At 38.7% G+C, this 27,777-nt stretch overlaps 2 protein-coding genes across 4 annotated transcripts in view; both read right to left on the reverse strand.

The window, feature by feature from the left end:
• The window catches only part of ccdc17 (coiled-coil domain containing 17), a 54,682-nt gene extending 37,857 nt beyond the window's left edge, over nucleotides 1-16,825 (reverse strand). Inside the window, exons 1-3 of one of the 2 annotated variants that reach the window (XM_043699126.1) lie at nucleotides 15,706-16,825; nucleotides 14,989-15,225; nucleotides 851-1,009 (exon numbers count right to left, since the gene is read on the reverse strand). In XM_043699126.1, the coding sequence (XP_043555061.1) occupies nucleotides 851-1,009; nucleotides 14,989-15,207 (378 nt within the window). In that variant the 5' untranslated portion in view covers nucleotides 15,208-15,225; nucleotides 15,706-16,825. Of the gene's footprint in view, nucleotides 1-850; nucleotides 1,010-14,988 lie in introns of both variants that reach the window. The other variant, XM_043699125.1, reaches the window with a different exon arrangement.
• Nucleotides 16,826-16,969: 144 nt separating this feature from the next.
• Nucleotides 16,970-27,777, reverse strand: part of gpbp1l1 (GC-rich promoter binding protein 1-like 1) — a 94,751-nt gene continuing 83,943 nt past the window's right edge. For both annotated transcript variants that reach the window (XM_043699128.1, XM_043699127.1), the window contains exon 12: nucleotides 16,970-17,423. In XM_043699128.1, coding sequence (XP_043555063.1) covers nucleotides 17,268-17,423 — 156 coding nt within the window. In that variant the 3' untranslated portion in view covers nucleotides 16,970-17,267. The remainder of the gene's footprint in view (nucleotides 17,424-27,777) is intronic.

Below are 27,777 nucleotides of genomic sequence, written 5' to 3' on the forward strand. Positions count from 1 at the left end.
AGTGAGAGCCCAAGATAGAGAGAGACAGAGAGTGAGAGGAGCAGAAGAGAGAGTGAGAGTGTGAGTGAGAGGTGCAGGAGATGGAGTGGGGTTGGGGAGGGAAAAGAGACAGACAGAGAGAGACAAAGTGAGAGAGAGAAAAAGGTGTTGGTGCCACATATATAACTTTGAATACAATACTGATAACCTTTCAAGACCATCAGTAGAAATAAGCTGTTGTGGTGCAGCAAAATATAAAAGGCCCGTTACTACATGGTTGCAGTTGCAAGATAAATAACAACAGACCAGGAAGGCATCTCATTGGATGTAACAGTGGGGGAGATTGCCTCAGACAGTTGGGATGCAGGTTTATTCACACAACCCACCAAAACAATAACGTTTTCATCAACTGTAATAATCTGGAACAAAATCAGAAATTGCTGGAGATACTCAGCAAGTCTGGCAGCTTCTGTAGAGAGAAATCAGTTAAAAGTTTGGGCCCAGTGACTCTTGTTCAGAACACCTTCCCTGAAGGAGGGTCATTGGAGCCAAGATATTAACTCTGATGTCTCTCCACAGATGCTGCCAGACCTGCTGAGATTTTCCAGCAATTTCTGATTTCCAGTATCTTCAGTTTTTTTTTGTAACGATCTGGAAGTGTGCTAGCTGGAAGAAAGTTGGATGAGACAATTTTGTTTGCCTTTTGCAGTTCATAAGATCAAGCTACAACATTTTTATTGTCGTGACCAAAGTAGTCAGGTTTTAGCATTTGTAAACACACCACTAATTTCAGTCTCATTGTTACTTCTTCCCATATCACCCTCCTTCATTAATATATAGTTTCCTATTGATTCATGTAACATTGCCTTACCTCCTCAGTTAATCTTCTAAAGGTATGACCATCAGACAAACCAATTTCAGGTTGCTGTTCCTGCAGGAGTTTCCTTTCTCTTTCATTCAGTGGATTAATATCAAGGTGATTCACTTCCTCTTGTTGCTGTTGGAATCTTCCCTTCTTAGTTTCATTGTCCTAGATATGAAGCATCAATGTTAGGGGATAAAGATTCTCTCTTTGTCTGTTTGAATACCCATCAAATGAACATATTATCCACTAGTTAAATTTGTGGTGTCTTTTTATTGTTCTGCAGTTAGAACATCAAGACAAATGATCTACAGGGAATCAACACTTTTGTAAACATACAGTACTGCATTGCAAGACTCTATATGCATACTTTAATGTGAGAGAATTTGGATATGTATATAAATTCACAGCCAGTGAGCAAAATGTTAGAATCTAATACTGAGAGCCTATTTTGTAGTTTAGATATATACCCTTTAGAAACAGTCTGAAGTGACTTCAAATTCATTTAGGATTAGGATGAAAGCCAAAATTAGAGGTTAGTATTTCAGGAATATCTTGTGATGCACACTGAACCACATACACACAGTAATATTATGCACCTCAGTTTGCAGTCTCTGTGTACACTTCTTGCATTTCCATTACCTACGCAAATTCAGAAAACGTGACAATTTCAGAGGCATGAGAGAAGATAGAATGGGAATTGTGGCAAGGATGAGACACGTCAATTCCAGCATCACCAAAGATAGTTGAAAAGAGATTTGGTCAATGTGTTCAAATTCATGAAACAGTATACATCGAAAGAATACATACACAGAAAAATTATTCATATTTGCAGAAGGGCAGAGAATCCAAGGATTTTGAGCTATCTGGCAAAAGAAGCAGAGGCAATGTGATGTTACAATCTTTTTAATGCAGTGTGATTAGGATCGAGAAGGCAGTGCCTAAATGTGGCTTTCAAATGGCATTAGATAAGCAATTACAAAGAATAAAATGTGCAGGGTCTTGAGGAATGGGAATGGAAAGCTGCAGCCCAGCCAAGCAGCAAAGTCACTGCTTCCCTGTGCCACTAGACCAGTATAGTCAAAGAGTATGCAGAAACACTTTCTAACAAGGGAAGTAGATTTGGGACCTCTGGAACAAAACTGTGATCAGGTACATAGGGAGGAATTCACAATGGAAAATCATTCACAAAGTAACATCAGGTCCTCATCTACGTTGGGCAGCAGTATTTTCAGCAGAAACTTGATTAACTGAAAATTATTTTCAGCTTTGGTTAATCATTTTCCTTCTTTTACTTAGTACTGCATGCTTTAAGTTATCATTTTCCTGCATTTTGGTGGTGGATAACATTATATCACAAACAGCCAAAATGTAGCTGCATCCTCAATAAAATCAGTATGTTGCCAAATCTTTAATATTTCAAGGCAATGGTTTCAAACCTGACCTCAGGATGCTGCATAACACACTTACACTCTGTGAGGTCTGTTGATATGTCATGGAATTGCTACTCGACTAGTCATCCAGTGACCCAGGTTGATGCTTTGGGTTCATCGGTTTAAATTCCATCATGGCAAATGGCAAAATTTGAATGCAATAAATCAAGAACTTAAAGTTCATCTAATGGTAACCACGAAATCATTGCCAATTGTCATTAAAAACCTATCTGGTTCATGAATGACCTAGGAAAAGAAAATATGCCATCGTCACCTAGTCTGATCTACATGTGACTTGAGATCCACAGCAATGTGGTTGACTCTGAAATGGCCTTTCATCTATTCAACTGTATCAAATAAAGTTTTTTAAAAAAATTTTTAGTTGGTTTAGATACATCAGAAAAACAACTGGGTGAAGACATTAAATGGAAGATTATCCTGATAATGTTAGTATTGACCTTGTTGGAGAAATAAAGTGCTTCAGAGCTTATATCAGGGGATGATATTTAGAGGTGTTTCGGATCCAGTGTCCCATCTTCAGAACTCCTACTATAGAAAGGCCATCATTAAAGTGTGCAGAAAAGATTTAGTAGGATGCTACATTGACTGGAAGATCTCAGTCACAAGGAGAGGTTGGATAGGCTGGGACTATTTTTCACTGGAGGGTAGGAGAGTGTATGGGGACCTGGCAGAGGTATATAAAATCATGAGAGGCATTGATAAGGTAGATAGCCGACACAGTTTCCCCATGGTAAGGGTGGGTAAACCTAGAGAGAATAGATTTAAGGTGAGAGGGGAGAGATTCAGAAGAGTCGGTGGGAGGGGGGATAGATTTTTTTCACGCAGGTGATGATGTGTATATGGAACAAGTTACCAGAAGCAGCGAATACAAATGGAAGTTTCCAGTGGAAGCGAATACAATTCTGTCACTTAAGAAACATTTCGACAACTACACAGATGGGATAGGTATGGAGGGAAATGGACTAAATGCAGGTAAATGTGATTAGTTTAAATTGTGAAAACTGGGTGGCATGGGCAAATTGAGCCGAAGGGTCTTTTTCCATGCTGGAGACCTCTATGACTCTGTATGCATCACTGATGCCACAAGGACCTGTATCAAGTCAGTCAAGAAAATATTCAGAGTCTAGATTAGAGTGGTGCTGGAAAAGCACAGCAAGTCAGGCAGCATCCGAGGAGCAGGAAAACCAACGTTTCGGGCAAAAGCCCTTCATCAGGAGTAGAGCTATTCCTGATGAAGGGCTTTTCCCCGAAATGTCGATTTTCCTGCTCCTCAGATGCTGCCTGACCTGCTATGCTTTTCCAGCACCACTATAATCTCGACTCTGGCATCTCCAGCATCTGCAGTCCTTGTTTTTACCAAGAAAATATTCAGTTGACTTTCCCTAATAAGTGAAAAGGCAGCTCTCCTTGAGTGTAACAATATCAAACTAAGGGAAACGTTATTGTCGACAAATGTCTTCAAGAATGAATGATACTGCAAGAAATGTTGCCAGCAGGAAGCATCAAGTTCAGTCGGTACTAATATAATGCATACTTCTGTTCCAGTGCAATCTCACGTTATAAGAAAATTGCATAATTTGCCGCACCATCCAAATTAGTGGGGCCTGAATCATATCATAGCCAATATGGGTAAGTTCGCATTCTACAAACAATGGTCTAAATTCTTCAATTGCGTTAAAGCCAATTTTCGTTGAAGAAATAGGTGTTATAGCAGAACAGACTGTACGCAGAAAGTAGTAAATATTGTTGTGCAACATTTGAGAACATCAGTGATATCCAAATATCTCAAAAGAAAATGTTTTAATTTTATTGCAGACCGTATTGCTGTTTCCATTCAATAAGTGATCATCAGTGTATTTGCTTTTGTTTTTGTAAATTAAAAGGTTTTCATATATGCGAAACTTAAAAATCATGAACTGCTTTCATTTGACAGTATTTCAAAATTCGAAAAGACTTGAGAGACATATTTTGAAGTTGGAATACTACATTTTTGATGCACGTTCACCACTGTTTATATGTTACCAAGTGATACCTAGATCCATGTAAACCTCATCAAATACACTATCCTCATTAACCCTTCTGAAAAGAATTCAGTCATGTTCATCAACACAGATTATCCTTCTGATATGCTTAATTGAGCTCTGCATCCAAATGGACTACAACAAGGATAGCAATAAGTGCTAAATGTTTAAAAGTCAAATATAAAGCTTCATATTTCTACTTTCATTGCCCTTTGTGTTCAAATAATACTATTTTGGGGGGAATGTGATGAATCTTCTGAAGGTCGACACACAGCTTTGCAGATCATGATGTCATATTTGGCCCTGCTCCATAGCAAGAATGGTTGAAGGCCTGGATACCACAGAGGCTGGAAGCCCTGACAACATTCTACTTCAGAACGACTGAAGATTTCTGTTCCAGTACCAGTTGTGTCCCTTGACAAGCTGTTCAAGTGGCGTTACAACACAGGAATCTACCTGGCAATGTGGATAATTTCTAGGTCATGCCCTGTCTAAAGAAAATCAGGACAAATTCAGTCCAAACAATTACTGCACTATCAGTGTAATCTTAATGAAAAAAAATGATGGAAAGCACCATAGACAATGTTATCAGACAGCACTTAATAAACTGATCACTGACATACAGTTTGGTTCTACAGCACCCATTTCATCTTTTGACCTAATTTGACTTTGTTCCAAACATGGGAAAAGCACACAGAATTCAAGAGGATAAGTGAAAATTGTTGCCCTTGACATGAAGGCCACATTTGACTGAGCTTGGCATCAAGCAGCCCTAGCAAAACTGAAGTTAATGGGAATTGAGAGGAAAAATCTCCAATTGTTGAGTCAAACTAACCAAAAAGAAAGATAACTGTGCTTCCCAGAACTTCTCATTCCAGAGACATCACTGCAGGAGCACCTCACCATCTTCAGTTGTTTCATCAACAACTTTCCCTATTCCGTAAGGTCAGAAGTTGGGCAGCTCAGTGATGATTGCACAATGTTCAGCACCTGTCAGATACGGAACCATGGCTAATTGCAACAAGACTTGAAAGGCATTTTGGTTTGGCTGATAAATTGCAAATAACAGTCAACAACATATCACACATGTGCCAGGCAAAAGCCATCTCCAACTAGACAGAATCCATCCATTATCCCTTGACATTCAATGTATCACCATCACTGCACCCACCCCTCCTCTTCCTCCTCCACCACCACCACCCACCCCGCATTAAAACATTCTTACAATTGACTAGAAACTGAAGTGGACTAGCTGTATGAATACTATAGCTTCAAGCTGGTCAGAGATAAGAAATTCTGTGGTAGGTAACTCAGCCCCTTCTTAAAACTAGTCCTCAACAAGTGAAGAGTACAATCGAATAACCCCACTTGGCTGGATGACTGCATATCCAACAACGTCTAAGGAGGTCAACATCATCCATGACAAAGCAATCTACTTGACTGGCAACCCATCTGACACCTTAAACATTCACTCCCTCCACCACTGACACACAGTGGCTGCAGTGTGTACCAATTACTAGATATAGTGAACAACTCACAAAGGCTGCTTAAACAGAAACATAGAAAAGAGGATTAGGAATAGGGCATATGAACCCTTGAGCCTGCTGTGCCATTCAATATAATTATGGCTGATCATCCAAGTCAGTACCTTGTTCCCACATTCTCTCCAGACTTTTAATCCTTTTAGTCCTAAGAATTAAATCTAACTCTTTCTTGAAAACATTCAATATTTTTTTATCTCAACCATTTTCTGTGGCACCTTCCAAACCTGTGACCTCCACCACCAAGGAGGACAAGGGCAGTCGATGCATACAAACCCCATGATCACCACCAAGCCACACCACATTTTGATCTGAACCATATTCCTATTCTTTTGCTGTCAGTCAAAATCCTGTGACTCCTTCCCCAAAAGCACTGTAGGTGTACCTACACTACATGATCGCAAGGTTTGAGAAGACAGCTCACTACCATTTTCTTGAGGTGACTTAGGGATTGCAATAAATGCTGGCATAACCAGCAATACCCACATCCAATGAATACATTTAAAAAAAAAGTGTCAATCATGTCCAGGATGTTTTGAGATAAGAAACCCCCACCCTTAATCAGTCCCTTACAATGCCACCAGAATCCCACTGTGGGGGGGAAGGGGAGAAGCATCGTAGATCATCACCAAAGACTAATAAAATACAAGTCTTCACAACACATTGGTAACTGACCTCACTTTGAATCCAGCCACTAAGTGTATATCTTCAGAATGAGCAAGATCATTTGTGTAGAGAGTAGGGTGCTGGAAAAGCACAGGTCAGGCAGCTTTTGAGAAGCAGGAGAATTGATGTTTCGGGCAAAAGCTCTTCATCAGGAATGAGGCTTTTGCCCGAAATGTTGATTCTCCTGCTCCTTGGATGCTCCCTGACTGGCTGTGCTTTTCCAGCACCCCACTCTCAACTCTGATCTCCAGCATCTGCAGTCCTCACTTTCTCCTAAAAGATCATTTGTGTGACTGATTTTCAAAAGAAGCAAAAGTAGAATACTTTCTGCCATTCTGGATTATTCATCTTTAACCACAGATAATCTATTAAAACCTTCTTGTCCTTTTATTTCCTTCCAAACATTAATCATACTAAGGAACTGGAACTGTTCACAAATTCTCACAAACATGTTAGTGAGTTGTAGAAAGACAAAGGCCTGTCAACAGGTCACTTGCTGGCTTTCAAAGATTAAGAGAGAGATGTTGTACAGGGAGTCAATTCTAAAATGAGAGGTCATGTAGACTGAATAGGACAGTAGTTCAGCTTTTCAGTTTAGAAGAATTGGGATAGCTGACCAATATAAATGGAAAAAAATTAAAAATCACCAGTTCTAATTAGGATTCTCAAAGCGCACTTCTCATTTACTTTTCATAGAATAGATGTACTGGACCTTTTGTACCCCAAGGTTCAATGGATCAAGTTTATTGTAACAATTGCAAGTGATTTTACACTCTGGTTGACATCTATCGCCCATTTCCCACATTCCGCAATCACATGATTGACAGAAGCTTCAGGCTTAAAGCTAGAAATCATTGTAGAAACCAATATTTCATTGTGTTTACAGAATAGATAGTAGGTTTCCATTGTAGTTTTTACAAGTTCCAGGTGCTTATATACCATTACAAAGCAGTCAACTATATTATCACTTGAACAGATCTTAAAACAAAACATTTATCACTTCGTAACATGTTTTCATTCCATAATGTCAAAGAAAATCAGACTTTGAACAAAACAACTTGCATTATGATTTTATAAAGCTGAGAATCATTATTTCATTCTCTTAAATCAATTTATCTGACCACCAGCTCCCACAAGGACCAGGATAATCATTTTTTCATTATTTCAGAAGTTTTTTTAAAATTTAAATTGCATACGAAGTTACTTGGCCTGTTGAAGCTTTCATATCACACTGCTGGTTGGATTACTTAGTTTCTGGAGCAGCAAAGTAAGCATTATGCTTGGACAATCTTGAACATATGCAACCAACTTGGAATTCTGTGCGCTGCTCTTTCCCATTGTCCGCAAAGGCTCTGTACAAGCAAAGAGTGTAATGATGGTCAACAAGACTGAGCTGAGTTCTGTGACTGCCCACTTTGAAAAGAGGAGAGAGTTTGGATTGTCATCTATAGCAGTAAAATGGAGAGGAGGAGATTTTAAGTTATTTGGCATTGGTGCTCAAACACCTTAAGATTCAGTTACAAACTCAGCCAGATTGATGGGATGCAAATCTTCTGAGGTAATGGTGTGTCCAAATCTGAGTCTGAGGACTTATCGGGTTATGCAATGTTTCTCTATCGGGCCTATTAAAAATTCTTAAATTTTTGATCATATTTTATACTTTCCATCACATTGTGGAAAAGTCAATATGACTTAATATGTTGCACAGATCCACAAACTGACTTACAATATTCCAACACCTTTCTGTTCTGAAGCCATATCAGACCCAAAACGTCACAGATGCCAGCAAACCTACTGAGTTTCTCCAGCATACTCTGTGATTGTTACAATTGTACAGCAAACATTTTCAAGCATTGCTAATTCAAAAGCAACACATTTTATTGATTCATTCCAATATATTGGTTATATACTCAGTTAGGAAGTTCCCTCAACATGCCAACTAAGTGAGCTGACAAATTGTTATGATCCCAGCTAATGTTAATACTGGACAAGTCAGATTCCAGAACAAAACATGCCTTGAAAGACCATAGGTTTTAGTTTTATAACTTGGTTACCATGATGGTCGTTCACTTGAACATATTCATAGGAATTTGTCAATGTACTTCTAACAAAAGCACATCAGAGTTCATTACATTCTAAAACAAAGTCTATAGATATTGGAACTGACTGGAATTGGAAACTGCTTTAATGAGAAAGGGGCTAGCTGTTTGGTGAGCATAGTTAACAAAAACAGGGAAATTGCTGGAAAAGCTCAGCAGATCTGGCGGCATCTGTGGAGAGAAATCAGCATTAACGTTTCAGGTCGTGACCCTTCCTCAGAACATTGTTAAGGTCTTTTTTGTTCTTAATGTTTTAATATAGTAAACAAATTTGTGGTCACGTTCAAAATTTATATAAAACATACATATTTGAGTAATATAGCTAAATAATTACTAAAATGGATTAATGATAGCAGGCTGGATTTGTCAAAGCTGTAGCATGTGGGGATCTTCTGGCTACCAATGCAATCTGGGTCAAAGGTTGAAGTTCAAGTAGGTTTGACTCAGAGTTTGAGGCAGAGGCTGAACTGCAGACACTCCTTGCAGGGGAAAATTACCTGGAATTTTTGTACCAGGAGACAGTCATACCACCTAGCCTAGAGACTTCTGATTTAGTCAGTGACAGGACAGTGTGACTTTAAGTGAGACAGACAAGGTGAACCAGAGGGCAAGTGTGTTAGCCTCTGCAATAGTTCAATAGGATTGAGGCTATTTCAGTCTGTTTGAATGACAGCAAGGGACTGCAAGGTGGATGAGTAAACCAAACATAACACCATGGCAGAGGGAGCCACTCAAGTAGGGGAAGGATCAGGCATGGAGTAGTAGACAGTACAGTGAGGGGAATTGATTTAATTCTTAGTAAAGAGTGAGAATCCAGACAATATTGTTGCCAGCTCAGTTCCAGGGTTCCGGAACCTGCTCACGGTACTGAAGTAACTTTCACTGGGTTCCAGTTGCTGTGGTCCACGTAGGTACCAACATAGTCAGAACTAGGAAAAACATGCTGCAGAAAAAGCTGGGCACACAATTCAAAAGCATAACCGCAAAGGTTATAATCTGAATTATAACCATGATCATAATAAAATAGCTGTGAGCAATTTGGCATAGGGTGTATAAAATTAGAGAGATGAATGTGTAACTTAAAGACCAGTGTGGGAGAAGTAGGTTCTGGCTTGTGGGCTATTGACATCAGGACTGTGGAAACTGCAATTTGTACCACTGGGATGATTTATGGCTGAATTGAGCTAGGACCAGTATTCTTGTGAACCACTGAACGAGGAAAGTTTTAAACTAAATAGTGGGGGCCGGGGATTAAATATGGGAAAGATGCTACACATCAACAAACCGAGACAAAGAGAAAGGAAAATAGTAACATGGGAAATGCGATTCAAAGAGTGGCAGCAATGTGATATCTCCAAATTTGCACATGACACAAAGCTGGGTAGATGCTGAGCTGCGAGGAACATACAAAGATGCTTCCGTGTTATTTGAACAAGCTGAATGAGTGGGCAAGTTCATGGCCGATGCAGTACAATGTGGATAAGTGCAAGGTTAGCCACTTTGAGAGCTAAAACAGGAAGGCAGATTATCTGAGTGGCTATAAATTGAGAGAAGGGAATGTGCAACTGGACCTGTACACCTGTCACTGAAGCTAAGCATGCAGGTGCAGCAGGCAGTAAAGGCGGCAAATGGTATCTTGGCCTTCATAGCAAGATGATTTAAGTATGCGAGCAGGAATGTTTTGCTGCAATTATACTGGGGCCATAGAGAGAGACCATATCTGGAATACTGTGTGCAGTTCTCTTACATCTGAGAAAGGACATACTTGCTACACAGGGAGTGCAACAAAGGTTTATAAAATTGATTCAAGGCAACAAGACTGGTGATTGAGGAGAAGTACCTTCATACCGAAGATGGTGCTGAGTGTGGTAACACTGTACGCTTTTCACTGTACTTGAGTACATATGACAAAACTTAAAACAATTAAATTAGGTTGAATCAGCTAGGATTATATTCATTGGAGTTCAGAAGAATGAGAGAGGATCTCATAGCAACCTATACAATTCTAACAGCACTGGACAGGGAAGATGCAGGAAGAGTGTTCTCAATGGTGGAGGAGTCATAGTCTCAGGAAATGGGGTAAACCATTTAGGTTTGAAAAAGGAGAGATTTCTTCGCCCAAAGTGGTGAGTCTGTGGAATTCACTTTCAAGGAAAGCAGTCAAGGTCAAAACCACTGCATGAGTTAAAGGAGTTGGAAAATGTGACTTGGGGTTAAAAAGAACAAAGGATATGCAGGAAAAGTGGGAACAGACTGTTGAGTTGGATGATCGGCCATGATCATAATAAAATAGCCTACTCCTGCTCCTAATTTCCATGTTTCTGTACTAAGCCAGAGCCTGGACTTGAATTTCTAGAGGGCATTAGATAAGGTATCACAAAAGATATTGTGGAAAAGTTTGGCTGACTGGCAGAAACCAGAAAGTATGCACCAATAAATCTTGGACTGGCAGGATTATGATGAGTGGAGTCCTACAGGAGATTGTGCCATGGCCTCAACTTTCAATGGCTTAGAGGAGGAGAGCAAAGGTATGAAATTTGCAGATTACACCAAGACAGGCAGAAAAGTATGTCTTGAAGTAGACATTAGGCAGTGGATAAATAGGTTCAGTGAGTAGGCAAAAATCTGGCTGATAGAGGGAAATGTGGGAATACAGAGAAGTGTTCACTTTGTCAAGAAGAATTACAGAACATTGTTCAATGGAAAACTGCAGAATTCCAAGGTGCAGAGAAATTTAGATGTTCGAGTATGTAAGTGACCATAACTTCATATGCTGGAACAGCTCATAATTAAGTCTAACACAATGCTAACAAACCAAGAAACACCATCAGACTGGACACCCTTCCCACCAGATCCAATACCTACCTTCTCAAATGAAAACCCCGCACACTCCTATCTTAAAACAATCACTTACTCTGCATCCGACGTACCCGGCATCTCAACTATACATTTACATATTTGATATATTTTGATTTATCGCTCTCATGACAATTGTTCACTACCATTCCTGTGAAGTATAAGGATGGCACTATGCATATAGAAGTCGACTCTGTTTGGCAAGTGGGTGAGAGCAGGGGCAGGAGGGCTGATACAAGACTCAGTGAAATAAATCAGATCAGAAAGCAGGAGAACCTCCTTCTCAGAGGGAATTGTGAGGTGTGGAATTCATTTCCAGGTTAGTCGATGAAACAGAAATGGTCAAAATTTGAGACTGAGGGGTGAGGTTTATAAAATCATGATGGGCATGAATTCAGGGTGAGAGGAGAAATATTTAAAAGGAACCTAAAGTGGAGCTTTTTTACAGAGGGGATGCATGTATGGAATGAGCTGCCAGAGGAAGTGGTGGAGGCTAGTATAATTACAACATTTAAAAGGCATCTGAATGGGTATACGAAAATAAAGGCTTTAGAGGGATATGGGCCAAGTGCTGGCAGATGGGACTAGACTAATTTAGGACATCTGGTCAGCGTGGATGAGTTGGACTGAAGGGGCTGTTACGGTGCTGTACATTTAGATCATACAAAAGTGCATGACGGTAGCAGAACAGACTGCAGAATAGTGTTACAACCACAGAGAAGGTTTAGAGAGAGATCAGAACATTTGAGAGGTCTGTTCAGAAGACTGATAACAGCAGTGAAGGAGCTGTTCTTGAATCTATTCATACGCGTATTCAAATTCTTATATCTTCTGCCTGAAGGAGGAAGAGAGTACAACCAGGGTGGGAGAGATCTTTGATTATATTGGTTGCTTTCCCGAAGCAGTGGTAAGTATAGATGGAGTGAATGGATGGAAGGCTGTTGTGTGTGATGGACTGCGCTGTAGTTTGAAACTCTAGTTTCTTGTGGCCTTGAGAAGAGCAGTGCTTAGCGTTTCACAGGAGTTGACAAAAGCAGCCGTCTGCACTGGGCATTCAATCACAGATTAGGGCAATTGACTGTTGTGAAAAAGAGGGCACTGTTTGTCTCCCCCAGTGTTCTGCACGATGACAGACTTGTCAGGTTTCTGAAGCAGCCATGATTGCAATCTTCTGCCAGCTGTTTCCTAACATTAAAAAGGGCATAGTAGCAATCGGAGTGTGATAGCCACTCCTTGTCACGAGAAGGATTCAAAACTGATAAGGTGTGTCCAATAGACTGTTGGTACTTAAAGATGACAAGGCACCAAGACCACGTGAGATGTATTGAAGTATACTGAAATAAGTTGGAGTGGAAGTAGTGGACGTATTGGCCATAATCTTTTAATAATTCTGCATTTGGGAGATGCCACAAGACGGCAGAATCATAGACATTACACTCTTCTTCAATAAAGGTTCTGAGAATAAGTGCAGCAATTACAAACCTTTCAATTGCAACATGAATACAAACCTGAATAAATGGTTGGAAACAGACTGTAATGGTCAATGGGCATTTTTTTGGGCTGGAGAAAGGTTGTGGGGGAGTTCCCCAGGAGTCCGCATTAGGAATTCTTGGTTTTCCTGACACATATGACTCATCTAGATCAGGGACAATTTCCCAGTTTGTAGATGCTTCAAAACTTGGAAACACTGCAAACCATTGGGACAATGATAAACTTCAAAACAGGCCAAGACAAGTTGATGGAGCAAGAGAGAAGTAGATGATTTATTCTGCTAGGAAGAACAAAGACAGATAATACAACATAAGAAGGACACTTCTAAAGGGTGTGCAAGAACAGAGCAGCCTGGGTACATATGTGCACAGATCACTCAAGGTGACAAGGCTGGTGAAGAGACCAACTGGTAAGCATACTGAACTTTGAATACAAGAGCAAGAAAGTTATGCTGAATTTCTAGAAGACATATATTCGATCTCAGCTAGAGTACTGTGTACAGTTATGGACACCACACTTAAGAATGTGAAAGTATTAAAAAGATTGCAGAAGATATTCGGAGGTTAGATTGGCAAGATCGGAACCATTTTCATGTCAGAAGTGGCCATGAGACGATCTGACTAAAGTTTTCAAAATTATGAGGGGGATGGATAGAGTACTTGGGGACAAACTACTCCTGCTTATGAGAATAAAGAATGAGAAAGCACAGAATGAACATGATTGGTACATCAAACAAATATGATGTGAGAAAAATCTTTTTCACACAAGTGGTTCAAGCCTGGAATGCTCTGTGTATAAGTGTGCTGAAGACAGTTTCATTTGTGGCATTCAAGGTGGCACTGGATGATTATTTAACCAGAAACCAGCTAAAAATTACAGAGTTGCTTCCCAAAAGGGAAGTAGTGAACCAGATAGGTTTAAAAGAGAATTTCTGATCATTGCATGGTCACTGTCAATTTGACTGAGATGAGCTTTGAATTCCGTATTTAGTAATGGAGTTTACATATTAATTGAATTTAAATTTCACTAGCTGCCATGGTGGGATATGAGTCTGTACATTCAAAGCATTAATTTTAGCCTCGAGCTCAGTACTACTGTGACATTTGGGACTTTCCACCTTGTATCCTCTTCATCACTTTGAACATAAATGTCAGCTCCATGATTCGACAATTTCCAGATTCTTCAGTGTAATAGGTTCAAGTGAGCTGAATAGAAGCATGAGCTCACTATGTAAAAGACCACCTACCTTCTTTTAATCCTCAGCATACAGTACATTAATGCATTGCCATTGTAAGATAATAACTCAGATTAAATTTGAAGAGTCTTCAAATAGGAGACACTAAATAGAGAGAAATCCACTGCACAAGAAGTGAAACACACATCCAAGTGAGATGTAAAATAGTTTGCACACTATATAGCTTTCTAACATGAACTTCTAGCCATGAACTGTTTTGTACATTGCACACTTTATGTTTTGAAGCTACTACTATTCCAACATTTACTTCAGTTACACTACATTCCTTATGACTCATACTGGAAATTTTTTAAATCATTGTTTCAAAGCTCTTTTGAAGATTTCTATGGTCTCCCATATTTTGTAAACCTTGGATAATTGGTGGATTATCTATACTGGCAGTCTGCCATCGGAGATCAATTTTCTTTATGCATAAATTAATTAGGAGGTCCTTTCTCATTGTATGCAATTAATCATTTTAGGCCTGTTAATAGGAGTTCTATCTGTGATTACCAACCTCTCTACTCACAGTGAAGTATTTTTCAAAACAGAAAACAAAGTGACAAATCTGTAAGAAGACAGATGCATGCAAAAGAAGAATATACAAAAAAGACACAAACTAAAAAGAGAAATTGAGAACACATGGCCATCAGACATGCACAAAAGGTTTAGAGAATGATCAAAACTTCAAAGTTGTTTGAACATAAGAATTTAAAATTTGTAAACCAGAATTCAACCAAAACCTACCTGTATAGATCAAACATCCAGGCATATATTATGCTTACCATATTATATGGAGTTTTTGTTTCTTTTGGATCATTTATCCTCAATCTGTTAATTCCATGTCCAGGAGTTTTAGGCTGACAGTCTCTTGACTTTGCAGTTAATAAGTAAGAATCTTCAGCATAACTGCCAATACAGAACTTGTCTTTGTGTTTTTCTAATAGTGCTAAAGATCTGAAGTTCATATTACAATTGTCACAATGGAAATTCCCAACATCCATACTGAAGCCGGCGAAGTCCTTCAGTTGAAACAGAAACTTGGTATAATTCAAACTCAAATACCCGTACATTTACAGGTAAGTTATCAAATTTTCACAACAATTAACAGGACATATTACCATAAGCATCGATTCATGTTTCTCTTTTAAACAGAAAGTTACTTTTTAACAAATTTTTTTGATCTGGAGACATTCTACTTCTCGCAGCATTTAAAGATTTAAATTTCCAATATATCTGGTTTCTTTCCCACAACCAATGAATAAACCAAAATACATAAAGTAGCATCAACATATTTAGTAACAAAAACAAACATGTCACTTACAGTTTCTACAATTAACTCTAACAAGGTGTTACTTTAAATTGTCTTCAGATGTCAACTTGACAACGTCAACATTCAAAATCCTTAACAACCATTACATTGCAAAAACCTCATACACAAAATACATTACAATCATTTTTCTTCAGAAGCATGTCAATTCTAACTTTTTTTTATAACAAACCTGTTATTGAAGTGATCAAAACGTTGTGTATTTTACATTTTGTAAAATGTATATCCTATTCAGTTGTTTTGCATTTTTTGAGGCAGTCAGTTGTTTGGTTTGAATGATCGCTTTGATTGTTGCTAGGAAACTGCAGGAGGGCAGGGCACTCTGATATGACAAGTTAATCTTTGAAAAATTAAAATGACTTTTTAAAGGGGCACTGTCATCTTACTGAATTGTGTGCAACAATGTTTCAGCACATTAATGTCATTTTTGCTGCATTTGTTAAAGAAAATCACATATTGCCTATTGCACTTAAATTTAGAATTAGAACACAGTATTTTGATTTAGTATTTACAGAACACAGAAAATAAGGTATTCAAAAGACTTCAGCAATTGCTGCACTGTTCACTACCCCCCATTGGTTGATCCAAGAATCAAATCTACCTTCAAGCTCTCTAAAAAAGATGCCTTTAAAGAGGGACTGCCAGGTATCAAATTATTTTCAAAGATTATCTACTAGATTTTAAGTTGTTGAATTTATTCAGCTCTTTCATGTATAAAACACAGAACCCCATATCAAGTTCTGCCTCAATGACTTTGTGAAAGAGACAGTGGACTGTTGCCAGCTCCCAGTTCACACTATGACTGAAGCTGAAAATGTAAGCCAAGTATTCCTGATGCAAGTTCTGTTTCCAAGCTGCAGACAGCAGTTTTGAACAACAGGCCACTGTTAATGATCTTGGAACATTTATATTTATGCATAGTTGGCTGACTATCAGCTTAGGTTTAAACTATAGATTGCTGTCCCTTGTAGTAAATGTTTTGATTATAAACATCCCATTCATAAAATATAACAAATAGTTCAAAAATTACAACATCAACAATTCTGGCAAACTGATGCAAAATATTTATTCCAAGTTATTTTAATGCAGTAGTTTTCCTCTTACAGATATTCATATGTGATAGCCACTTTTTTAAATTTGTAAATAACGTTATCAAAATAATCTTAATCTTTGAAATTTCACAAAATTTATATTTTACAATCCACCCTGAATATCAAGGCTGTTTGAAGAACTCAAAGCTCCTATTGTGAATATTTTACAACTGTACCAAAGAAATGGAGATAAACCTCTGGTGACAAATCTTGCTTTCTTTTCTCTAAATGTCACGACATTGAAAAACATATGTAGTTAGCATTATTCTTGACAACTATCATCAGTATTTTGAATTTGTCTCTTACACTGCTTTTTCTATCATACTGCTATTCCTACTAATTGTCTGCAAATGCTTTTTTCCAAGCTTTCAAAAAAAAACCAATTTTTTCCTTGCAAGTGATTACTCAGTGTGTTTTGCCCCTTTTCTTCTTTATTGACTCATATTTCATTCTACGAAGCGTTCAACAGGACCAGCTGGTCAAAGAAAAAAGAAAAAAGCTCAACAAGCAAATTTTCTTCTTTGGGATATGATCAACTCCCTTGTGCATGGAAAAATATAACTCTGTGTGCCAAAAGAGCTTTAGTAAGTTTAGTCCTCCAGCTATAAGAAAACATTTAACGTGAATTCCACTTGTACCAAATTTAAGCGTCATCATCAGAATTGGTACTACTGCTAGTTTCAGAATCTGATGCTTCATGAAGTCCTGTATTGAAAAAGCCTCTCCAGTCGGTGAAATGTAAAGCTGTACACCGGTTCTTCAATTGAAAACCATTTTTCCTAAAGCCATTTTTCTTCAGCTATAAAGAATGAGAGAGATTTCAGATTAGCCACAGTCTTGTTTATAGCAGGGAAATAATCACAATTGACTCCATTAACTGCATCAAAATGAAAGGTCTGATACATTTGGACTACTTACCTAAAGAAAATTACATAAATTGTTTAATATTTATTTCTATCTATAAAGGAGATATAGTCAAATCAAGCAGTCAGCCTCAGTCTTCAAGATGGAGAAAGAAAAACTATCACCTCTGCATAAATTACATTGTGGCAAGGAAGAGAGGAAGCAGTGGATGCCATCAAAGGAAGCAACATATCCAGGAAGAGCTTGGAATTAACACGATGCTCTAGTAAGTCTGGAGTAGAATTGCATGGCCATAGACTGTGCATTGTAAACATGGTGAGGTCTCAGAATTAGTGAATGTGAGTGACAAAACTATTTGAGTACTGGTCTTATTCATGTTTTCAGCTTTCAGACTTTAGGATAAGGGAACAGGAATTGAACGAGCTCAATATTTGGGATGAGAGACCATAAAAGACTCTGGGACACAAATGTTGGAGACATTGAAACAAAATCAAACTTGGAATGGAAAACTTGTATAGCAGGCAGTGCAACAATTCAGACAAAGATTTAAAATTAGCCTTTAGAACAACAGCCTTTAGAACAACAGACCGCTCACTCACTAAAGTCACGCTACTTGAAACCAGGAATGAGTCTAACTTTGCTTGTTTATTTCAGAACAAACTAAACTTAAAACACCGTAGAAGACAATGGAACCAAAACCGATTGAGACTTTTCAAAAAGGTGACAACATGATAGCTAAAAAATGGTTGAAACTGGTATTGTTCACTGTTATCACATTGAACTTAGCAAAACTGCATCATACCAAATTAACATAGATACACTCGAATTCAGTGCAATATATGTAATGAGAATTTGGTAAAATAGCTTCCCAATAATTTTTCATGGTGGCAATATGGTTGTATTAACAAAATTTCACCTACAACAATACTTCGCAACTTCTTACCGTGACTCCATTTTGAGACTTGATACAGTTTTAGCCCTTCTAAGAGTGTTGGGGGAGAAAAAGACCTTTTAAAGCAGGGGTAAGTGCAGGGAGGAAGATTAAGTACTGCTGCTTCAGAGCTTGCCATCCCAAAATTTCAGATTTTTCCCAATTGGAAGTCCACTTTTGGAAGCCCTGATCTACATTAAACCAATGCACAGGTTGATTGTAAGCATTTATGTAAAACTATATCCAATGGAAGCACCAAATATGTTCCATCTGTAAAATGGCAATGAAGACTGTTGTGTGCTTATTTTCAAACGATGCCACATCATCACCTTGGAGACCAGATGACTTCTGAGGGGTTTTGTGAAACGGAGGCTCAAGGTGAGAGGACAGTCAAATTTGCAGTAAGCAAAGACTTCAGTCTTCACTGAAGCTGAGCTTCTCTCTAACTGTGGGATTCCAATCCTTCACTTGAAAAGTCAAAGAGGATACAAAAGACGACTAATTGCTCTGCGTGTACATTGTCATTGCTAAGATATTAGAAGGAGGGTGCAAAATATTGTGCAAAAACAAATTTGTACCTATTGGAGATTTTCTTCAATCAGTGTAAGCTACAATGTCAAGAGTGTCCTGGTCCTGGCTGGCATGCCTAGTTCAGTGTTTTGACCTGTGCTATGACCTCACTAGCAAAATGATAATCAAAAGATAGCTAATGTATAGAAAAGAAGAAAAAGCGTAGTTAATGTATGACTGTAAACTGGAAAGATTTATAAAGTAAAACTGTGGGTCACTTAAAATGGTGGAGGGCAAAGACCATACTTCGGGAGTTTTGGTGAACGAGTCTTTCAAAGAAAGAGGGTTCGTAAAACCTTTTAAAAAGGTGACTGATTAAATTTCATAAGTAGGTCCAATGTGTACTAAGCAAAGACAACAAACCTAATCTCAATCATTGCTTAGATTAATGCATCACAACCTGGGTGCTCCACTTTATGAAATATGTCACAGTGCTACATAAAGCACTGAATGCATTCATGAAGATAACTCATTAATTTTAAACCTAGAGACCTTGGAATCTGACTACAGCAGAAAAACAAATCAATTGGAGAGACAAGCAATGTGTACCCAAGTGTCTGGGTTCTGATGGACTTCATTGTAGGGTCTTAAAATAAGTGGCTCGTAAGATAGTTGTTCCATTTGCTTTAATTTTCCAAAACTCCCAAGATTTTGGGACAGTTCTTTGTGATTGGAACCATACAAATATAACTCCTTTATTCCAAAAGGAAGATATAAAGCAGGAAACTACAGGCTAGTTAGTTTAAGATCTGTTAAAGGGAAATGTGAGAAGTTATTATTAAATAAGTTATAGCAGAGACCCTGTGAGAGTTCAAGGTAATCAGGGAAAGTCAACATAGTGTTGTGAAAGGGAAATCATGTTTAACCAATCTATTGGCATTCTTTCCGGAGATAAAACATGTTGAGAATAAAGGGTAACTGGTGGAAGTATTGTACTTAAATTTGCAGAAGTCATTTTGATAAGATTCCACAGCGAATGCTAATGCGTAAAATAAAAACCCATGTTGTAGAGATACAAGAATGGCTAACAGATGGCAGAGAATAGCTATCAATGGATCATTTTCAGGTTGCCAAGATATAATGAGGGGTGTGCAACAGGGATCAGAACTGGTACCCCAACTGTTTACAATTTATATAAATAATTGGGATGAAGATACAGAAGGTATGACTGACAAATTTGATGATAATGTTAGGATTGGTAGGACAATATATTGTGATGAGGCAAACTGGTTATAAAAATATACTGATAGGTTAGGTGAATGGGTAAAGATATGGCAAATGGAGTATGGCATGTGGGAATCTCTGAATTGCCCATTTGGCAGGAAGAACAAAAAAGCACATTATCTAACTGGTGAAAGATTACAGAGCTCAGAAGCAGGGGATCTGGATGTTCTCATGCATGACTTGCAAAAGGTTAGTAAGCAGGTGCAGCAAGTAATTAGGAATGCTAATACAATGTTATAATTTATTACAAATGCAATTGAATACAAATATTTGAAAATTATCCTACAGTTAAAAGGGGCACTGTTTAGACTGCATTTGGACTGTGTACAGTACTGGTCACCAAGTTTAAGGAATGCTGTAAATGTTCTTGATTAGAGTCACTTCAGAGAAAGTTTACTAAACTAATTTCTGTAAGAGCAGAGTTGTCTAATGAGACAGATTAGATGAGTTAAACTTGTATTCAACGTAGTTTAGAAGAGTAAGAGATGATTTTGTGGAAACATAAAATCCCAAGGTTTCTTGACAGGGTAGATGTGGCAAGAAGTTTTCCTTTTATGAGGCAATCTCGAACAAGGCTTACTGATTAAAAAACAGGGATGACCCATTTTACAGAAATGAGGCAATCCTTTTTCTCCAAGGATCATAAGTCTTTGGAACTCTTCCTGAAAAAATAGCAGTAGCAGAGACCTTGAATACTTTTAAGGTGAAGATAGGTTGGTTTCTGTTAAGCAAGGGGTTAAAAGATTATCTGGCGATTCTAGTTTATGATTTGTCAGGCTTTGTTAAATGTAAATGAGCTGCCACATTTGGCAACAATGATTGTACTTCAAAAGTAGTTAATGGATATGAAGCACTCTGGGATCTAATGACAATGTCTTCATGTGTACGACAGCATCAAGTTATTTTACGTGAAGATTATCCCTAAGCTACAACACTTTTCAGATTGGTAAAGTAGTTTGTCAAGTAAAATAATTCCTGGAAGATTATATCAGCCAAGCCATACATGTTTTTAAAATGCAATCATTGTAAGTTTCACTGTACTTCATGATATGATGTATATTGAATACCTAGGGGAAACATATTAACATGGAACTTATTTCATGAGCAAGACCTACACTACCGTAGACTCCAAAACACCCTTCAGCTCATCGAGTTCACAGGAACTCTCAAAAGACGACCTCACCCAGGCCCCTACTCTATACCTGTATTTCTCATGGGAAATCCACCTAGCCTGCATATCCCTGGACACTATGGGTAATTTAGCACGGGCAATCCACCTAACCTGCACATCTTTGGATGTGGGAGGAAACCGGAGCACCCGGCAGAAACCCACACAGACAGGGGAGAACATACAAACTCCACACAGACAGTCACCTGAGGGTGGAATCAAACTCAGGTCCCTGGCACTGTGAGGCAGCAGTGCTAACCACTGAGCCATTCATGTGATAAAAAAATATCTGTATTCAACAGCTTGGTATTAAATACCTAACCTTCATAGCAAAAAACACAGAAATAGTTTGATCAAATACTTTTCAGATTTAAGATTAATTCTAATAAGATTAGTTAGGTGTGTTTAATTAAAATAGGATTCTAAATTTAATCAAAAAATTGAAATATTTTGAAATGATCTCCCAAAATATTGAAAAATGGTTGATTGATTAGTTGCTTTGAGGGTGTGGGGAATAGAATCTGGAAAGAAAAACAAGATTAACTTACATTTTCACATTTTTAGGACTTTTACAATTAATTACAGTTTGAGGATTTGTTCTTATCGAACAGCCAATTGCGCTATCAAAGACCAACAAACAAGATAGTCAATCTCAGGCAGATTTCTTTTCACTTCTTATCTAAATAACCATACCCTCCAAACTGTAGTGCTCTCCTGTAGGACTATATTAAAGTGCCAAGATTGGATTAAGTGCAAAAAGCCTGGAATGCAACTTAAAATTTGTGGATTAAAGATGAGCATTCTACTCATGACTCAAACTGAGGCCACTTGAGTCTTAATTAGGTTACAAGGTTAAATTAAAATGTAGTTTCTACTGCTACCATTTCACCACAGTTATGATGAATATCACGCATGACGCTTTTAGCCGACAGTTGGTTCTGCTATGATGTACTTTTCTTCAATGCAAATTGGCTTTAAGGTGATTGAAGAATTTAGACTGTTATTTGTAGAACTTGAATTTTCCTTTCCTATATTGGCTAGAATGTGATTCTAGCCGAATTAATTGAAATTGTGCAGCAAATGCGCGATTTTCTTATCGCATAAGAACAGAACTATCACGTTATATCAGAACAGACTGTAGTTGATAATGGCTTCCAACATTTTCCCAATGGCAAACATTATGTTGACTGGCCTATTGATTTCTGCTTTGTCTTCCTCCTTCCTTGAATATAGATACTAAATTGTGGCTTTCAAATCTGTTGGGGCTTTTCAAGAAGCTAGGGAACTTTGGAAGCTTACTATCAATGTGTCCACTACCACTGTCATCACTTAGTTTAATAATGCAGGACTATCGGTGTTAGACTGGGTAGACAAAGTCAGAAGTCTTACAATGCCAGGTTCAGGTCCAACATGTTTATTTGAAGTCATTTCACCTGATGAAGTAACAGCACTCTGAAAGCCTGTGATTCCAAATAAACCTGTTGGGCTACAACCTGGTGTCGTGTGACTTTGCACTTATTTTAAGATTGTAGAATGCAGCTCATCAGGAATGGCAGAGCTATCAGTCGCTAGTTTCATTAGATTTCCCCCAATACATTTTTTCCCAATTACTGAAATTGTTTTCAGTTCCTTTTTCCTTTAAATTTACCACTACCCTTGGGATGCTTTTGGTTTCTTCTATTGTGTCTGAAGAAAGACATAAAACATTGGTCAAAGCTCAAGTTATTTTCTCGTTTCCCATTATTATTTCCTTAGTTTCGAGTTGACTAATTGTTCTTTTCATATAGCTGTGTAAACTTGTTTGTTTCTATATTTCTTGTCAATTTTCTCTCATTACATCATTTTTCTATTACTCTAATTATCAATCTGCCAGTTCCTTTATGCTCCTGCTTTTCACATTATTGCACTTGTAAAACTTGTTTATGCTCTTCGCCAGTCTGCTGTTGCTATTGTGTTTTTATACTTTCATATGTCTCAATCTGTTCTCTCTTACCGCTATCCTCACTCCTTTTTGCTCCCCACTAGTCTTGTTCTATTTGTATTCTTGCTTCCTGTTTGTTTCACTCCTCAGATTCTAACTGTTTATACTCAACAGTATAAACCAAACCAGTTTCACCTCTACAACAATGCCATTCCTCTTTTAGCCTTTCTACTGCTGAAACTCTCAATGGATATCTTGGTCACTTCCAGACTCGATTATTCCAATGTGTCGTGGTGAATCCTGATCCTTTACCCTCATCATATTCAGCTGATCAAAAACCTGCCTGTTTCTCGCTCTGCACTAAATTCAGTTTGTCAATCTTTACTGTGGTATTAATTATTAATTCTAAAAGTGTGAGGTCATGTTCTTGGGGAGGACTAACAAGGCAAAATATTAAACATTGCAGAACCCTGGAAAGTACTGAAGACCAGAAGGATCTTTGCATGTATATCCACAGATTCTTGAAGGTAGATAACTTGTGAAGGCATATGGGATACTTGCCTATATGAGGCACAAGAAGGTCATGCAGGAACTGCATAAAATGCTGGTTAGGCCACAACTTGATTACTGTATGCAGTTCTGTTCACCATATTACAGGAAGGCTGCAATTGCACTCAAGAGGGTGCAGACAATATGTATTATTAAGATGTTGCCTGGGCTGGAGGGACTGAGATGTGAGGAAATATTGGATAAGTTTTGCTTGTTTACTGAGAAATATTGAAGACTGAGAGGGGACCCGATAGAGGTGTATACAATTATGTGGAACAAAAATAGAATGGACAGGGAAGGCAACTCTTCTAGTAATAGAAAAGAGTGAGAAAGCTAAAAAGTTAAGCTATCTTTAGACCCAGAGGGTGGTCAGAGTCTGGAACGCACTGAAAGGATGGCTGAATCATAAACTCTTGAAAACACTCAAACAGCAATTAGATATGCACTTTTGTTGCTATCCCCTTCAGGGTTACGAGCCAAGAGCTGGAAAATAAGATTAGTGCATCCAAATCTTTATTAATGGCGCGAACCTGAATGGCATTCTTCTGTAAACATCTGATGACTGTGTTTAATTATATGCAGTTAGAGGGCATTAGTTTGGGTTTCACTTGAGCACACATAAAAAGATACAACCAAAGACATTGGCACAGCAGTAACATCAACACAAATAACCCAGAGGCTTGGGCTAACAGTCTAACAAGGACTCAAATACCATCACAGTAGCCAGTGGAATTGTAATGCAATTACAGCCATAGAGATATACAGCACAGAAGCAGACCCTTTGGTCCAACACATCCATGCCAACCAGATAGCCCAACCCAATCAAGTCCTATCTGCCAACAATTGGCCCATATCCCTCCAAACCCCTCCTATTCGTATACCCATCCAGATGCCTTTTAAATGTTGCAATTGTACTAGCCTCCATCACTTCCCAGACACACCCTCTGCGTGAAAACATTGCCCCTTAGATCTCTTCTATATCTTTCCCCTCTCACTCTAAACCTATGCCTTCTTGTTCTGGACTCACCTACCCCAGGAAAAGACTTTGTCTATTTACCCTAACCAAGCCCCTCATGATTTTATAAACCTCTATAAGGTCACCCCTCAGCCTCCGACCCTCCAGGGAAAAAACATTCCCAGCCTTTTTTAGCTTCTCCCTATAGCTCAAATCCTCGAATCCTGGCAACATCCTTGTAATTTTTTTCTGAACCCTTTCAGGTTTCACAACATCCTTCTGATAGGAAGGAGATCAGAACTGCACACAATGATCTAAAAGTGGCCTAGCCAATGTTCTGTAGAGCTGCAACATGCGCTCCCAACTCCAATACTCAATGCTCTGACCAATAAAGGAAAGCAAACCAAATGCCTTCTTCACTATCCTATCTACCTGCAACTCTACTGCAAGGAACGATGAACCTTACCGAAGTCCAGAGAAGTAGCTCAGGTGGAGGTTCTGGATGTAGGGTTGCTCGCTGAGCAAGAAGGTCCATTTCAGACGTTTTGTCACCATACTAGGTAACATCTTCAGTGAGTCTCCAGATGAAGCACTGCTGATGATTCCTGCTTTTTATTTACATGTTTGGATTTCATTGGGTTGGTGATGTCATTTGCTGTTCTTTTTTTCAGGGGGTGGTAAATGGAGGTCCCATTTACCACCACCCCTGGAGAAAAGGAACAGGAAATGACATCATAGGAAATGACATCACCAACCCAAAGAAACCCAAACATGTAAATAGAAAGCATGAGTCATCAGCAGTGCTTCATCCAGAGGTTCACTGAAGATGTTACGTAGTATGGTGATGAAATGTCTGAAAATGACCCTTCCAGCTCAGCGAGCAAACCAATATCCAGCCTAGAGGTGTGTCATAACATGTCTGAAAAGGTTGATAAGAACTTAGTAAAAGGACACTTGTTGAAACCAGGGTGTGGGTTGAGGTATTGGTAGTTCTCCTATAACACCTTAGTTGCCTACCAGCAAAACCTCACTTAATTGAAATAATGGGGCCTCTGGGACAGATCATTCACAATTGCTCAAAAATCACCCAAAACTCTAACACAAAGTCTAGCACAACCTGAATGAAGGTTGAAATCATATTTATTGATGAACTAAAAGTAAATTTAGTACAGTACATTTAAAAAAAACGTAAGAAAGCTGCTTTCTCTGCAGTACCTCTGCTCTTGGCAGCAGACATCGCACATGCGCAGTACGGCATGAAGACTAGCACTCACATCGTACATGCACAGAACAGCGCAGAGACTTGGGTGCGGACATCAACACATAAGCAGAACGACACAGCGTCTGGCATCAATATCGCGTATGCACCACACGGCACGGATATCAGCACATGCGTTGAACGGCATGGAGATTTCACTGCGGACATCAGTTTATGCACAGACCGAAGCGCACGAACCGATCCCTGCTGGAATCACGCTATTGTGAATGGGGTTCTCCAAAATACCACTCCCAAATTCTTCAGCAGTGTTATGGCCAAAATGTGCTGCCAAAACACGCGCTATCCCAGAATGACCTGCATAATGTCTATAATGTTTCACCCTCTAAATAAACTAAAGATTGGTTCCAATGATCATCCTTCTATCAATACCAACCCTATCTCCTTAATTTGAACAGGCATGAGAAACTTTTCAGGCAGCATCCGAGGAGCAGGAAGATCAACGTTTCTGGCAAAAGCCCTTCATCAAGAATGCTGACGAAGGGCTTTTCCTCGAAACGTTGATTTTCCTGCTGCTTCCTGATGAAGGGCTTTTGCCCAAAACATCAATTTTCCTGTTAAACCTGATGAAGGGCTTTTGCCAGAAACATTTTCCTGTTCCTCAGATGCTGCCTGATCTGCTGTGCTTTTCCAGCACCACTCTAATCTTGACTCTAATCTCCAGCATCTGCAGTACCCAACTCCGCCTACTAGAAACCTTTCATCAACTCATCATTCCTTTGACCTTAATGTCTTCTGTTACTTCATAATGCTTTCAACCACCCCTGCTCCAGTGTGGGTAGGTCTTCCCCAGAACTCGGAGACACAGTTGGAAAATAAGGGGCCTCCTCAGTTAAGTTGCAGACAAGGAGAAATTCTTTCTTGGGAGGTCAGGGACCCATAAAATTTTTATACCCAAGTCTGGAGGCAGGATCACTGAATATTTTTATGGCAGGGGTAGGTTACTTCTTGACTGACAAGAGAGCCAGACATTATCAAGAGTTAGGCAGGAAAATGAAACTGAACCCTCAATGAAACCAGCCATGATCTTATTGATTGGCATAGCAGGCAAGAGGGTGGAATGGTCTACTCCTGCTATGCCACTCCATTTCATTCAATGCTGTTCGCCAAGTCCAACTTTTTGACTTAGCTGTCGACAAGACCTCCTAATCTTTCTTGGTTAGCTTGCCATCAGTTTTTCTTTACAGTAAAATACCTTCAAAGGTATATTTTCCCCAATTTGAAAGTTCTATGTTCAAGTTGTTGCTGCAATTTATTTAATGATTGGTTCAAGGGGCATGAATAAAATCAAGCTTACACCCCATTTGAATGCACCAACCACTGAAGGAAACATATGGTGCATTTGTGCATGGCAAAAGAGATCCAAAGCAAAATTAAAATTTGCCATTTGTGGACCTGCAATATAGGACAGTTAAAACATAACTTAAGTGTATGATTAGGTTATTTTTCAATAATTAGTCATTTCTCCTTGAGCACTTCTACTTCTTACGTAAGCAAGTGAGGAGGTAAACTATATTTTATTTGATTGTGATTAGCTGTAAAACACTTATTGAAAAGAAGGCATATGGCCTAGGTCAAACGTAAGATTAAGGTTGGGGGTTTATGGTTTAAGCTAACAAATTTACGCTAACAAATATGGAATTGCTTTTAGGTAAAATGGCATTATAGTTGTTGGACTAAAAACACACTCAGGTA

This window comes from Chiloscyllium plagiosum, chromosome 11 (assembly GCF_004010195.1).
Source record: "Chiloscyllium plagiosum isolate BGI_BamShark_2017 chromosome 11, ASM401019v2, whole genome shotgun sequence".
Lineage (NCBI taxonomy): Eukaryota > Metazoa > Chordata > Chondrichthyes > Orectolobiformes > Hemiscylliidae > Chiloscyllium > Chiloscyllium plagiosum.